Source organism: Thunnus albacares, chromosome 7 (assembly GCF_914725855.1).
Source record: "Thunnus albacares chromosome 7, fThuAlb1.1, whole genome shotgun sequence".
NCBI lineage: Eukaryota > Metazoa > Chordata > Actinopteri > Scombriformes > Scombridae > Thunnus > Thunnus albacares.
Window position 1 is genome coordinate 18100312 of NC_058112.1, and position 17133 is coordinate 18117444.

Consider the following 17133-nt stretch of genomic DNA (forward strand, 5'->3'; position numbering starts at 1 on the left):
GTGACAAAGCTCTTCTGTGGGAGGCTGGGAAATGTCAGCGTAGTAAAACCGACATTACAACAACAAGACAACTTATATCACCAGGCCCCGCTAACCTGCACCAGCAGGATGAAACATGGCTTTTCACTATCTAAAACTTAAAAACTGGCAAACACCAACATCTTGCTAAAGTCTGTCCAGTTCAGTACCTTTTGTCAGACTTACTACTTAAGCTGGTAAATTCCTCTTAACCATGTCAAGATGGGTCAGTAAGACCTGATATAATGACTCCATGTCAAGATAGGTCAATAAGACCTCATAAGATGACCCCTTGTTAGGTTTTATGGGGTCATCATAACTAATTCTGTTGTTAAAGCTGTGTTATTTCCTACAGGACCCCTCATGGAAAGGTCAAAGCTTATCAGTGGGGTTGAAGTTACAGCAACATAAAAGCTATTGCAAAACAAGTGATGACTGAGCCTTAGGTTAGCTCCAGTAATATTACTAAGAAAGACACGAAATAGAAAGGACAACCTTCCTTGCTTAGTCTCACCTATACTGAATGTATAGCATATGTACAGTCTAGTCTTCTGAGCCTCTGACTTTTGCGTTTTACATGTTTTATGGTGGTGTTCAACCTTGGCTGAACGCCCTAAAAACAAATCTTTCCATCAAAACAGGGAGAAGTGTGAACGTGATGCTTCTTTTCAATGAGTGATTGATGTTGTGTGTTGTTGTGAAACGCTCCACCAGGGCCGAGCTGTGGGCTTTGTTGAGGCTGGCAGGTGAGAGAGATTACCTGTTGGTATAGAGGTTCTACATGAGGGAACGAACAAGCTCAGACAGGAAAGATGGCTGACCTATTTTGGAGCTTCCCTGCCTCGAAATTAGCCCAATGTTGGAAGTTTTATCTGTGTCTATAATAGAGCACAAGTACATCTCTATCAACACAATCCGCCCTGACATTAAGACTCTAATGATGCCTTAACGTGAGTCACTAACTGCAGTTCAATCATCGAAAGCCTGCATTGATCTCATAATCCATTATTTTGTTTAATTTTCAACAGACATACTAAAGCACGCAAAATGTTTAAATCCAACTTGTCATCTCATGTGCACTAGTACTTCATTTGAATAATTAAATCAGTGATGATACAATCACTGCTTGGCACTGGTGACCATGGCAGCATCAATGAAGAGTGAACAACAAATAATGCTGCACAGAAATCCAAATAAGGCTAATTTAACAATGTCCTCAACATATTTTAATGGTCAAATATGACATATTGTTACTAAGTTGGCTGGATGGTATGTTATTCTGCAAGCAAACAAAGAAATACAGCTTATATAAGAGCAATACCTCTCAGTGCTTGTGAGACTAAGTCAGACTGCCCTCAGTAAGTCGCAGCACAATGGGCCTGTTCATTTTGTAATTGCGTCTGACCTGTAGGTACTCGACAGAGACACCTCGATGGAGCTGCCGTTCACAGTACGGATTTACATGGATTTTCAATCATTATGGTGTAGACAAACACCATTTCACCCATCTAAATCCTTTTAGCTCTTACAATGGACACATATGAAGTGTACTGATTTTTTTTTTTTTTTACGTGGGCAGAGTTAATGAGTGGGGACACCACTGGGAATTACATAATCAGTCCTGTAGGCAGGATGTTAGAGGTATAATTTCTTAAAATCAACCATTAATAAATGATCTGACAGAATGTGGCTGCTTTTTTTGTTGACCACTCGTGATATACAAGTTATTCTTCCCCTGTAATATAAAAGATCAAACATTTTGCATTTGTGTAAAGTTTCACCTCTGGCCAGCTGTGAGCACGCAGCAGCGCTACTACACAGAGCCACGACTAAGAAAACAACAGCCGTGCTCTTTTTTGACTCTTTCTGATAGTTAGGGGCATGCAAATGATCTCACAAACCTCAAACTGAAGCCCAAGGCACCCCTAGTTTAGTGGAACTACCTGAAGCTGCACTTTCTTTACAGATATATAACAGCCTGATGAGTCAGCTACCTTGCACTCAAGTGATTTATTTATATATATATATATATATATGTATTTGATGCCAATACTCCATGTAACCTTATATGAAAGAAACACCACATAAAACTGTATTTCTGCAATGGCATGGTAGTCATATAGTGAAGAAGTTGATAAAACTTACTGTAGGAGAAGGTGAGGCGTGGGGTGACATCACTTTCTGTGGCAGCTATATGAAAGCAACCAACAAGTAGAAAAGTGTAGGCTGGGAGACAGAGCAAAGCCATACTCATTGTCCGCATGCCTCCTCAGGATCGCCAGCCAAGTTGCAGTATTTGCCTTTCAAGTTTTTGGGGAATTCATGAAGAGCGTCTTTTTTTAACCCGTGTTTATTTTCTCTCTCCCCCTCTCCCTCTCTCTCTCTGTTCGTGCAGCTCCAGGCTCCTTGAATAGAAGGTCTATGCTCTGTTGAGAAGCCGTGGCACTCCGTCGGGCCTGCAGACGATGCTGGTTTGAAATGATGAACTACAACCTCTAGATCAAGACAGAAAGCCTCCACCGATCAGCCTCCATGCGTACACGACACCGCAGGGTCTCAGCTGAGATCTGTGAAGATGCAAGAAAACAATATTAGAGCTGGAACAATTAACGGATTAATCCATTAGTCAAATGACAGAAAAATAAACTATTTTGATAATCGATTAATTGTTTAAGAAATGTTCAAGTAAAAAGGAAAACATTCTCTCAGTAGTGATGATTTGCTGCTTTTCTTTGTCATTTGCAACCGTGGTAAACGTATGATGGATTTTTTTGTCTTCCATTTTATAGGCAATTAAGTAATTAAATCTAGTCTGCTTTCTCCTTCAGTGAGGTTCATGCTGACCTTTTAACTACACACTACACATCAGGTTTTATGGCATTGCTTTCAGTTTCTGTTCAGAGGGGTAAGAAAGTTTTATCACTGTATTGATCATTAAGAGAAGACTATATGAATGGGCCTTGAGGTTGTGTTTGTCTACACCCAAATGCTCAGGTCAAGTTAATTTCATAGTGTCGCCTACTGACAAACAACCTCACGCTCCCAAAAGCTGCAATCTGCACATCTGAACTCCTCATACCTGCTCTATTGCTCACTGCTCTGGAATGAAAAGAAAACAGCAACAACAACAGACTTCTTGGAAGTCTTAACTAAAGCTCAAAGACAATGAAAAGGTGTGTCGCCCAGATAACGGCTCATATTACAGGACTGACAGGAGTTTCTGTCCCACAGTTTTCTTTGGTTTAAACATTGATTTATTACTGAGTGGGAAAAAAATGACAGGGGTGATACACTATCGCCACTAATTCTGTACAATGTTTTGATTCCCACAGGCCCTAGAAGACTTCGGTCCTGCCTGTTTTCAGTTGTGATGACAAATTAATGGAGATAAAAGTGTCCAAACTTGGTTAAATATTTGCGTAGGCCTACTGCTTCCATTCTCCTCAAATCTATAAAAATCACTATTAAATTTGAGTTGTTTTTGTCATTTAATAGTTGACACTGGCTAACTCCTTTGTCCAGAACTTTTACAACAATTCTTAAGAAAATATCAGAAAAAAAGCCACAAGACAACTATTATACCAGTAATGGAGTTATGGGGCAATTCACTGATGGTGATTAACTGAACGTAGTGAGACGTGAAGGGAAATTCAATACAGACATACCAGTTACAACTGCAAACACTCCATTACAGTTGCCACAGGGAGCACTTCATTAAATGAAACCAACAGGAGATTCAGTTTCATCTGAGGTATGGCAATCAATAGCAAAAGGTAGAGAGTGAAGCTATTCCTGGTTTCTATCAAGGGGATCCTGACTCTTAGTCAATAAGCAGTCTGACGTGAGCTGCAAACACAGACATCTCCAAAATCTGAGCTGGGAAGATGACATTTGGAGGAGGAGGAAGGCCATGATAAAGGCCAGAGAACAAGACACAAAGAGGGTTATTTCTACAGCAGTAGTGACACACAGATGGGACTTGAATAGGAGAAATACAGGCAGACTCTGTTCTGTCCATTTAGTCTAAGAAATGAGGAATAACACAGCAAAGGACAAATTCAAAAAGAGTTGTTTGAAACAAGCCGTTTCATTAAAAGTCTCTCAAATATTAAAAAGGATCTCATTACAGGAGATCTGTCATACCTTTACCACAAGTACACTGTCTAGATTTGTACAGTAAAAGATATTAAAGGAAAAATAATCAAGGGTGTCTGGACACTGAAGAATTTAGGCCTACAGCAGTGGGATTGTGACTCTTAATGATCATGATGACAATAGCAGATGAGGTTATGAAAGACTTCTGCTTTTAAACATCTGAAGTTTTGGCCAGTACCCCCCTGCCAGTAGCCTACGTGATGCCAGTGGACTGTAACATGTAATAGACAAGAAGGGCAGCCATAAGCATCATTAGTATCCTTTGTGTGGGACAATTCAAAGTGAGACACCACTTGACCAACAAGCAGCGGAGCTACCATCAATTCTGGGTTTGTGTGACAGTCCGAAAAAGAGACCCGTATGCATCAAGCTGAATCCAACTGAGGTACGTAGAGAGAGCTCAAGTTGGCGCGAGCGAGAGAACAAGGGCCCCTCTGACAGCACAGAAATCTATATGCAACTCTGCACTTCACTGCTCTCTCCTGCATGATGCATAAACTGAATCATCCCTTTCACTCCCTACACAGACGTGATAGTGTGCTCTGGATATGGATAATCCTCACCCATCTCTCTCTCTCTCTCTATGATCTCCTCTAAAATCTTTAGAGTTTCTCTCTATTTCCCCTCCAGCAACATATCAGTATTATCAGTTTGACATAATCACTGTACATGTCATTAACTACAGATCATTAGAAAGTCAATAGTCTAATCAGGTTTGGTTTCATTAGTGGGGGGGGGGGGTAATAGATTTTTGGTTCCTTGACCTAAGCAAGTATTATTTATTCATATACATGTATATAAACCAATCAAAAACACAGTATGATGAAATTTATATTTATGCATTTCATAACAAAAGAATGAAAAACGTGGCCTATTATTTCTTTATCATCAACTTGAAGATTATATGTCGTTTAACTGATAAAGAACTGATAGAGACTGACACAATGCTGTATTTGCATCTTTAACCACAAACCACAAACATTTAAATAAAGCACACAAAGACTTCAAGCCTGAAATAAAGTTTTAGCCACATAAAATCAATCCGTGTCTCAGGAACAGTGCGGAGGGTGAGTAGCTTTTTGAATCCTGAGTAATGTCTGAAGAGTTTCCTTTCAGGCTCCCTCACAGCCCACAAAACCAGAAGATCAGGGCAGCCTTTGAAAAAGTTCCACAGGCACTCACCACTGTTTACAAAATTTATATTACTGCGAGCGCAAGTTAATAATTGAAGGCGACTGAGAAGAATGTATCAATATTTTTATCTACTCAGAGATTTTCTCACCTGAATAATGACGTCTGGACACAATGAGGACGCTGATATTGAGAAATACTGATACTGAGAAAGATATTAGTGAATAAATCAAAACTGAAACTGTAAAAACTGTCAAAATTAGTGCTTTGAAAAGAGAGAGGGGGCATCCCCACTGGAAATTGAAATATCTTATGCTTTTGGATAGGAAGTAAGTGGCATGAAGAGTTGTCACTATTTGATTGATGGTGCATAGGCATCAGCTCACTGGCTCCATCATCCATATAAGTAACAAGAATAGTTTTGACAGTCTATGCGGTGAAAACAATTACCCGAAGAAGGGAAGAGACCATTAAATGAAGCAATAAGAAGCTCTGCTGGGAACAGAGAGTGAATTCCACACAAGAGAAAACCTGATTCATTAACACATCTGGTTGTAATAAGGATAAAAATCCCAACATTGTCAACATCAAACTGAAAGCTTTCAGAATAAGCTCAACCTGAAAAGCAAAGTGGAATCTACTATATAAAACAAGTGAGAATCAATCTTTGGACATTATCTTTCCTGCATTGTCAAAACACTGTATGTCACAGTGCAGTATGTCACAAAAGAGGAAATTAGTTTTATATTTAACCAAACAGGGAGATTCCCAGCAGTCTTTGCCAGTCATTTCCTGAAATACAGCTCCAGCCATATAGTAAAACTATCACTATATATCACCAAATGGCAAAGACTGTCCACTGACAGCACTACTTATAAGACTATTATAAGAGTATTATAAATAGCAGCACTGCTCAAACAGGTGGCACCAACATTAGCTTTTGCCATTCGAGTAGAGTAGGAGGGGGTCAAGGTTTCTTGGATTACATACACAGCCTGTTGACTGGAAAGTGTTGACGGATAAATACGACCTTTTGGCATGCCTGTCATCTCAGGAAGCCACCTGTACACACACACACACACACACTGGACACCTACATGATGCCCCTCGGACAACCCGGGTCACGTGCTCCCAGATGTGGCCTTCAACCTGCGATCAGCACTTCCCCCTCCTGCCCCCTCGACACCTCCACGCCACTGAAGGGCTCTCAGATGTGTGAAGGAGCAGATGCGAGATGTGGAGGATATCATCTGTCAGGAGAGGCTTTAATGGCGGAGCACGCCCGCACATATGGACAGAGTGGCTGAATCACCGGGTGAGCGGTGTGGGAGTGCAGTGTTGACACAGTTCTGTACCGGTCCTACTGCCTCCAGGTTATTTTGCAACTATTCATCCAGGACTAAAGATACCTATCTATGAGTAAGATGTGACAGCACCATCACCAATCTCACGTATCAGGTCAAAATGAGTTCTGACAAAGCAAATACAGGAATTTTAAGGTATTATCACATTGCTTCCATGAACTAATTTGGTGTTTCCTGTAAAGAGAGATTGTACCAGCTTTTCATAAGTGCTTAGTATTGTTGCAACATAAGTTATTGCAAAATGGAGATTTACGCATCACTTAATTAAAACAGTTGCACCGCCCAAACTAGTTTGTACATTTTGTTGTAGGTGTATGTGATGTGCTGTGTGTACCTTTGTAGTTTGTATGGTGTGTTCTGTGTGGGGTTTTTTTTTGTTTGTTTGTTTTTTTTTTGCGGGGGGGGGGGGGGGGGTTTGCTTTTTACTGTTTGTTGTTGTGCTGTTGTATGTTTTTTGTTGGGGACTACAGATGCAAATTAGTTTCAAGCTAACTCTGGTGCAGTGCATCTTTAATGTTTCAAACTGCACACTGTCCCATTCAATAAATAAATAAATCACATAGATAAGTTGTTTCTTAATATTTACACCCAGTAACTTCCAGGTTCAACTGTCACTGAGCTAAATTAACAAACAGTATAAACATGTGTTCCCTCAAGTTTCCAAGCTTTGTGCTAAGCTAAGCTAACTGGTTACTGGCTGTATTTTTTATATTTTACAGACATGAGATTGATATCGATCTTCTCATCTAACTCTCAGCAAGGAGGCGGATAAGTGCATTTCCCAAAATGTCTGACTATCCCTTTACATTTTTAATGGTTCAACTGAATTTGTGAAATACTAGTTGGGAACTAACTGATATTTACTAAGAACTTAAGAAGGACTTGACGCACAAACTTAGTCATGGATTTCCAAATAGCTGGTCCAGTCTAGTTCACCAGTGGATTGAAATTTGAAAGTCTGCATTTCTGATTAGGGGACAGTGGCGTCTGAAGAAATACCCTCTCTTCTGCTCGACCCACTTTAAGTCCAATCCCCAGACCCAGCTAAGAGTAATTAATGGCTCATTCATCCCTGAGTGAACCATACAGCAGTAATTATGACCATATGCTTTTCCAAAGACTTTTAATTGCCTAATTAAAATCTTATTAAAATATTGAACAGAGATAGGGGACATTTTGAACTTAAGGTTCAGGGGAGTTAAATTCATCAAGCTTGCTTCTCCTCAGGGGCTTCCGACACACGGTCAGAGGTGGTGAATATTATCACAAGTGCTGACTTCTTAAAACATCCTGAATTTGAAGCTATCAGTCGCTAAGAATGTATTGATAGATTAATGTAATATATGGCTGTGAAAGTGAATGAGCATATTTCATCACCTCTGTCTTTGAAACCTATACAAGTGCCTAAATCAACCCGTTCCCAGAAGTGAAAATATTCAAAATCATATTCCATTTCATTCCATTTCCCCTCTGAGCAAATTTCCATAACAGATGTGGAGCCAGCAGAAGCAGCTTGCTGATGAAATGTAAAGTAGCTGAGCTAGGTCTGTCGCCAGGCCTGCTATCACTATCAGGGCCGAAGTGGGTGAAAGAAGAGCAACGGGGGCTCCACGACAGACAGAAAAGTGCTTTAATATATGGAGAGGGGAAAGAGACCAAGAGAAGCAAATGAAAGGGCAAAGACGCTGAAGGTGCTAATAAGTATTTCTACTCACCTCATCAAACTCAAATGTATTTAAGTCAACGACACGTGCGTCAAGTAAGTGAGATTCATTGCATATGGTTAGATTTGGCAGAAAAGGCTTTGTTCTCAAAAAGCTTTGAGTAGCGAAGAGGATTTATGCAGGGAGAATTAATTCCCCCTTTATGAACATTAGATCTTAATTAAATCAACAATAACAAAGAATAAATACCACATAAGGAGGAGTTTGTTGGTGGTGGAAGAAACTCCAGCACGGAACATCTTTGGCGTGTCAAGTTATAATGTCCATGCTGTTTACCTGCATGATTATGATTGGATGTTACTGGTCACACAGCTGTGAATGAGCCAGTGATTGTGAAGCATATTGGAAACAGCTGATGCCAATCAGCCAATACAAGCACAACTTCAGTGCTCTTCCTGAACTGATGCTATGCTTTATTTCTTGGTACTTGTAAGGAGATGGAAAATCACCTGAAAGTAACTAATCTCACCAGACAAATACTAGACTCAATGGGGTCTTTATTACTGTGTGAGAGTCGTGGCTTTGTTCCCTTTTTTATTCCTGAGCAAAACACATCAGACAGGGCATAAACCTAGATTAAAACTATTCATGTGCTGTCATTAATACACTTTCAAACATGGTAAACACTGAAGAGAACCTGGCAGAAGTTTGAACGTCTCTCTGTGTGCACTCTTTTCAGTTTTCAACAATCCAGTGTAAGCTGATCCACTTTTAGGAAGCCTGCCTAGTTGATCTTGCTGAAATGGCCTATTTCTTTTCTACAGCCTGTTGTACTGTTGTCACACCATTTACTGAGAAAGGGAACACCCACATCTTTGAGAGTATTGAGAGTTGTATCATTTGATACAACTTTCAGACACTAATACTATGTTGGTAACCCGTTTTAACACGCCATTTGTCAATTGTTGCAATCATTAAATTAGTGTTGCTTTTCCACAAACTAGTAAGAGACATTTCCAAAAGAAGGTCAACAACAAAGCAAAAAGAACAAGATATCTTAACGTCTAGTCTCCAGTATGCGTCATGTATCAAAAATGCTGGATCTTACATTTCCAATAATGCAGCAGCATCTTATGTAAGACCCTCCTCCCTAAACTAAGGACATCATCAGGGTTATTTTCTCAGAATTTATAAACAGGCTAAGCAGAACTCCTCAGGACAAATAAACTGAACTTCTTGTGTAACATCTTTCTGTAATCTGTCGTCTTTTTGTATATTATCTCCTTTTATTAGCCTTTTGAACCCCTTAGTCTATTGACCCATTATGTGCACATGATCCCTTAGTGTATACATTAGGTGATATAATGCCCAGATATTCATGTTTACAAAACAACTGTATCTGTACTATCACTACTGATCTGCAACCTCCAGAGAAGAACTTTCTTCTTTTATGGGTTAAATAATACATCTTGACATTTCCTGCAACAACAAAGTCATTGGCGTACTAGAGGACACTGCTGCCGTCTACACCACAATTGTTTATACTATTGTTTATACCATGATAAATATGTATACTATAATAAATATTGCTCATAAAAGGAACAAGAACACTATGTAATCAATGTCAGTGGGGTTTTTTGTATTTGTATTAAAGAGAAATAAAGCAATTTTTCACTGACAACTCAGTTAAAGTTGTACTGTAAGGTTGTTGGTCCATCTTTTTGTTGCAGCTCTGGTTTCTTCTTTCTCAGAAACTCAACAGTCGAGTTTGGGCGTTAGTACATGTATTTTTTTTACTAATCCCCTTCAAGAACATGTCAAAGAAATTCTGAGTGTTATATGTGTTGATAAATCTGACTTCACCTGCATATTAATGAATGTTAAATCTCCCACACTCACATTAGCTGCTGGTGGAAAATTCAAATCACCTCTCTCTGCCCTCAACACAATCATGCTCACCAGTAAACTAAATGATTGCCACCTCACATGTGTTAATGCTGCGGTATTAGGATGGGGGGGGGGGTGACATTTCTCAGAGCTTTTCTACATTGTGTCAGTCTTCTGCTGAAAGGGAAAAATACCTTTACTGCGTGCGGGCTGTGATGAGATGCACAGATGAAGCCTTTGCCATGAAATTACAGTGTGGAAACGTCTTTCCATTTCTCTTTTCCATTACACATACGGAGCAAATGCTTTCAGAATCAATAATGAGTTCACTGACTTCACACTAACCTTAAAGAAGAAGCCTTTAAAATACATTTATACCAGGTAACATTTTGTTTAGACCGTTCAATGTCCAAAATGTATTAGGTGATATGAAGTAAATATTCAACAAAGAGTTCTTTAGACTCTAGTAACTAACATGAACTTTAGCCTAATCACACCTTCAAGTCTTGGGTTAGTGCTTGCTCACATTGAACCTAAGCAGGACTTTTACTGTCACATAGAGTAGTAACCAGATGGCAAGCAGTGTAACAGTTTGGACAAGTCAAAGAAAGTGTAACCATATGCAGTCTAGTCCAGCAAAAGCAACAAATTTGTCAAGGACTATTTTATGAGAGAAATAAAAAATATACAGTATTATACTGTTCAGTGCGCTGCTTAAGATATCGAAGGCCTGTCTTTTTATGAGGGGTCCTGGCGTCTGCCAGACACAGGTGAGGAGCTGTTTCAGCTCTGGCTGCTGTAAGTAGGTCAGGCCTGTTGAAACACTCACTCCCATTTTAAATGTCTCCACTTGTTTGCCATATAAATCTGTCTGCATTTACTGGAGTGAAATATTGACCCTGATAGAGAGAAGACTGATAACATGGCATCATCCTGGAGTGCTTTATCTCTCTTGTTCTTGTTTACCTTCACAAACTTGATTAGCTACAATAGATAAGTCTACAATAAAAAACAACAGTATGCTGAGGCTGTTGTTTAAATACATGTAGTATATTGTGCACTGCTTGGACTTTTATTGTGCCACTACTGCACATACCAAACACTAAGAAACTAAAATATACCAAGATTAGCAACAACTTTTATATGTCAAATATAATATGTTGAAGTTTATTGCTAAATAGAATTGAATCACTTGATAAAACCAGATGTGTGTGAGTATTTCTAAAACACAAATTGCTTCGAGGGAAATATATCACAAATAGAACCTTTGATTTAGAGCTATGACAATTAGTTGATTAATCGGGCAACTATTGTGATAATCAAATAATTATTTTAGTCATATTTAAGCAAAAATGCCAAACATTTGCTGGTTCCAACTTCTTAAATGTGAGGATTTTATGTTTTTCTGTCTTCTGTGATGGTAAACTGAATTTCTTTGGATTTTGGACCGTTGACTGGACGAAACAAGACAATTGAGGATATCAACTTGGGCTGAGGGAAATTATAAAGGGCATTTTTCACTATTTTCTGACATTTTATGGACAAAATGACAAGTCCATTAATTGACAAAATATCCTGCAGATTAATGGATAATGAAAATAATCATCAATTGCAGCCCTACTTTGATTTAATCATTAAAAAGACAATACTATATAACTCTATATAACACTTGGAACCTTCAAGTGAAAAGGAATGCACTGCATTCATATTTGCGGCCCACGTTAATTCATGGACCATTCAATCAGTAGCAATGCACTGAAATATTTATCCTCTTTGAAATTGATTAGACTGGTGTGGCATCCATGAAAGGCTGTAAACAAAGCGGCGTGGCCATTCTCCCTTGATGTCCACAGCAAGAAGCTGCACGCATTCCAATAGCTTAGAGGCTTAGACAGCAGCTCAGGCTATAGGCCATTGGGCAAAGAGCTGAACACATCCATCACTGTGTAAGTCCGATAAAAGGCTCAGAATGTCCACTTCTCCTTATGCCCATCAACGACACAAGCCACGGACACGCCTTAAACTCAACTACGGAGTTTCTCCGGGTCTACAAAGCACATCGTAACACCAAGTCACACAAACCAGTGAGTGACACGCTGCTCAAGGCTACACAAGTCTCACACAGCTACTCTCAAGTGCTTACTATAAAGAGTAGCGATGCATTTCTAAACTAGAATATTATGTACTCGCAAAATGTGATCCACTAACTGTCTGTCAAAGGACTAATGGATTAATAAACTAATCATATCAGCACTAATAATGATCTTGCTACTGTAAGCTCCATTAAGCCTCAACAAAAAGCAGGTTAAATTTTATCGGCTCAGATTTTCACTTTTTAGTGTGTTAAAAATCCATTCAGAATCAGTTGAGCCTGGCCGCTAAGAACTATGGGGGGTGTTGATGATGCGACTCACTGACTACTTGCGAAAACCTTGTGAAATACTATTTAAACAAACCGCTGCAGACAATACAGTATATTCAGGAACAGATTTTGGCAGAGAGTTAAGCAAAAATTGGATGTTTCCAGAGAAACTGTCATGTTTTTGTTTTTTTTTCACCATTTTGAAAATTACAAGCAAAGATCAATTATAGTCTAGGGAGCTGTGTGTTCATCTTTGCATGTAGAATCAGGTTCATGTTCACTCCTCAATAATACGTGCAGTCTACTTAAAATGACACCTGTGAGAACGGGTTGAATACTGATCCAGCTGTGAAAAGTGATTTTGATTTATGACGCAGAGAGTTCAAGCAAATGCCTAGCGAGCCTTGCCAGACCATCAGAGGGACAATAAAATTTCTGTAGCTCCTTATTTGTAATTTTTTAGATATTAATGTATTTTAGGATATGTCTTTTGCTCTGGGTCATTATTTGCATATTGCTAAAACTAATTTAAGTAGCCACAACACTCAAAGTGCCATTATAGATTTCCTTTCATTTGTGGTCACATTACACTCAGATAAAAGACAGAAGACAACTTTTAGGGGATACAGATGGCATATAGTGCTCTGTGAGCATAACGAGGGAATTTCAAAATAGGTTGATAGCGAAAAGATTGCCTGTCTGATAGTCTCCAAATCAAGTTCATGAGATAGAGAACACAAATGAACAACTGATCCTGGGGCAACAAATACGGTACAGATGTTGTCTGATGCCTGCGGTTGTACTCGTTCATCTCTGGCTACAATCACAACCACATGTCTAAAAATATCAAGCACAAGTCAAATCCTCCCTATTTGCCCTCTTTATTTGACAGATAGGCCACATTAGAATATCTTTGGGGGAGTGGGCTGTCCTCTTTATGTGGGGTCTGAGAGTGGGGCAGCTGCCCCCCACATGCAGTGACCTCACTTAGCAAAGATCAGTAGCAGGCTGCACATTCTTTACTCTAAGTCTTCAGGAGTCACTTAGGCCTTGGTATCCCAGTCATCCGAGCCATCTTGTGAATCCTTTACCATACTGATATTTGGGGTAAATTCCAATCATTGACATCCAATATCCTAGACAACCAGATTTGACCTATGAGGGCAGCGTATCAGGAAAACCATACGGGGGAGATGAGCTCTTGTCACTCAAGAGTATCAGCCTATACACCACACTAATGCAGTCACTCAAGGGCAAATTTGTCATGCTAGCGTTACTCATTTAGGTCTAATTTTATGTTTATACTTCACATTTTCCCTGCACCCTTTCCCATTTTCCCTTTCAATCATACTGTACACGACCTAGCACACAACAAAATTATGGGGGCCACATTGATCCCTAGGCTACATGATTTAATGGCTGACTGGCTGCTCTATTTAAGCAGACAAGCATAATAAGGGGATTAGCAACTTATCAGATGACAGAGTTCAGTGTGCTTGGCTGCAGGTACGTATACGGGCAGATATCCTACATCACATGATTTGTTAATCACTGTGCAGATGAATAAATAAATTAATTCATTCTAGGTAGGTAAAAAGTTTTAATAAAATAAGAATAACGCAGTTTTCACTGCCAGAATGCTCTCATGAGTTAGCTGGGAGAATGGCGCTTCTCTTCAAAAGGACCCTTAAAGTTCATGTACCTCTTTGTTTGTAGTGAAAAGCACACACACTCGTGTGTGTTTCAAATGCAATCAGAGTCCTGACACGTCCATACAGAGCCCCAGCCCCCACAGCTGGATGCGTGTAGATGGGAGCTGATGTCATGGAGAGATGGAGGTGAAATGATGTGTTACTAGAAAGCTGAGCCTCCGCACTGTGATATCAGAGCACGTAGCATATCCTCAGACATCTTCACCTTCTTTCACAACTTAGAGGTGAGGGCCATTCAGCTATGTTGCAACTACACAGACAGAAAGCAATGAATTATGAAATTCCAGTTAATAATAAATCATCCTTTTACTTTCAGATGTAGTTTTTTCCAAGAAGATCTGGAAAAAAAGATTTGCAAAAGGATGAGGCATCTTCCCTATAAACTAGAAATGGTACAAAGGGTCAAAGTCCCACTTAGGCTTACAAAGATATCCGTATAAAAAGATGAAGTGGTTAAGTGGAAAACATTCAGGTCTCATGTTAGCAAACATCTACACTTTGTAAGTATCCTAACGTCACTAAATTCCCAAAAACGAATAGCCTTCTCTGCAACTTACGCAGTTCTCTGACGTTACCACAGGGAAAGCAAGTGATTCATCACATTATTTATAAACTATAGGGACATTAATCTGACCCATAAGCAGGAAGGGAATAAACAGACTTGTATTGACTATATCACAAACTTCACATAAAGGAGAAATGGACAAACAGAAAGGCCAGAATTCAGACTGTGAACACATTTCTCTTTATCAAAAGCAAATTTTAATACATCTGCACTTCACCAAGAGGGCATTAGCTTTGTGCAGTTTTGTGTAGTTAAGTTTTTGTTTAGTATAAACTGAAAGGAGGTAAGATTACTGAGAGAATTGAATTTCACCAAGACATCTTATGAGTAATACTGGGAAAATACCTCTGCATATTTCTTCAGTACTATAATGACCTCCAACTAAAAAGGTCTGACACCATTACTTCAGAATTTAACAAGAGTACAATCATCGTACACAAGCACATATTCTACAGTAGTTATGCACAAGTTGACATGCAATCAGTGTATTTGGGAAGCATGTATCCATTCTCTGTGCCATAAACCTGTAAGACTCATTGACCACAGTAGAAGTCATATTGAGGAAAAAAAAACATCAACAGTGTTAGTTCCTGTGAGTTTAAACTGCACCTGCATGCTGAACAGCTTCATCCCCTCCAGATGTCTGGAGGCCTCACTAGACCCAGAGCCAGCACATCTCTAACTGTCTCCTCGACTGCCCAGACTCTGGTGGATAACTGCCAGAGAGAAAGCAGAGAGAGCGATCTGAGCCCTGCAGCCACTCACGCTGCACAAAAAGTGCTGAAAGAGGCCATAAAATGGCTTGTGCTGTGTCTTAATATATCACATCTTCAATCCAATCTGATGAATTATTCAGACGGTGCTATCTACTGTGCCTCTCACCTAAAACATCTGCCCTGCCAGCCTGTCTGCCAGGTCTGGCCTGCACTCTGTTCTGCCACAGGAAGCTTTTAGTCTGCTGCTGTCCTGTGGTCTGTTCCATTTAACCCCCTTCTCTATCTCTATTTCCATCTCTCAGACTAGAGGCATAACGCATTGAGGAAAAGAGATTATGTTACTGTGTCATATAAAGATCAGTCTGAACATGTATTTTGAAAAGAAACCAGTACTTTTTGCCACAATCGTGCAAATCTTTGAGTTGTCAGGACAGGGGTACCCTTGATAGAAACTAGTCTGTACAACAAGCAAAAGGGTTTAGAGCTGTTCCAAATGGTTACACTTGAAGGGAGTGAAAAGCTGGCCATCATAGAGAGGGGAGCAACGTGACTCATTTGTACAAAGGAAAAGTGACAGAAATAGTTGTGTGGAAAAAGAAGACCTTAGGAGTGAAGTTATATTTTATTATATTCTATTATATTTCCTACGTCCACTTTCTCTCATGGCCAATCACTGCATGAAGTGGGCAGGCTTGTTGCTTTGTCAGTTTCAGAAAGTTACAAAAATGTTCAGACACAACTCCCCCTCTTCTGATGTTGTAAAGGTGTGGGGGGCAGGGAGTTTCAGAGGCTGTTCAACACCTGTCAAGCACTTCGGATGAAGCATACTCACAGCTATGCACAAGCCAACACTCTGCTAACTAAAGTCAGATTTTACCATAAAAAAAGCAGATCTGAGCAAAGCCTTTGACTTTGGGGCAAGAGGCTCCAGGGTTACATCACGCAAGGGGGGGACACCATGCACAACACAAAAAAGGTGGCATTACAAACTTCCAGACTGCCAAAGTGAGGAGTGTTGATGGAGTATAAATTGTGCGCGCTCACTCCACCCACCCTGCACTGTTTATGGATCTCAGCTGAGCATGAAATGACTAAATACCCTCATCTCTCCACCTTCCTGTCATCCTCCTTTGCACATTTCTCATTCATAACTTTCAGCAAGGATGTCTGAATGAAAAGCATGTGAATCACCCAGCACTATTTGTGTCCAAGGTTAGCGAAGAACAAGTGCGTTTGTCAGTCAGTGGAGTGAAAAGTTTCAACTAATCAATGTAAATCAAATATCTCCCTGTAACATACCTCTTAAGAAAGGATGGTACTGTGCGATAACACTAAAAGACAGAACAACTTGTTTACAGTGAGGCAATTAGACGCCTGTGATCAGAGAGTTACGGCAGGAATGCCTGAAAGGGTCAGTAGCACCATTAGCAGAGTAAAGGGCACAACCTGGAATGCTCAGAGATATCAAATCACAGTGGTGGGGGAGGGACAGGCTGCTAAACAAGGCTCAGTTGGAGGCTGATTCCATTAATCAGACCTACTCTCGTTCTCATGTCAAA

General features: G+C 39.8%; 1 protein-coding gene across 6 annotated transcripts in view; it reads right to left on the minus strand.

Annotated features, from left to right (window-relative positions):
- sema4ba (sema domain, immunoglobulin domain (Ig), transmembrane domain (TM) and short cytoplasmic domain, (semaphorin) 4Ba) overlaps positions 1-17133 on the minus strand; it is an 80379-nt gene that overhangs the window by 21495 nt on the left and 41751 nt on the right. For 3 of the 6 annotated variants that reach the window (XM_044355823.1, XM_044355826.1, XM_044355822.1), the window contains one exon: positions 2164-2585. In XM_044355823.1, the coding sequence (XP_044211758.1) occupies positions 2164-2281 (118 nt within the window). In that variant the 5' untranslated portion in view covers positions 2282-2585. Of the gene's footprint in view, positions 1-2163; positions 2586-8383; positions 8406-14283; positions 14544-15467; positions 15575-17133 lie in introns of those variants that run through there. The other 3 variants (XM_044355824.1, XM_044355825.1, XM_044355827.1) reach the window with 3 other exon arrangements.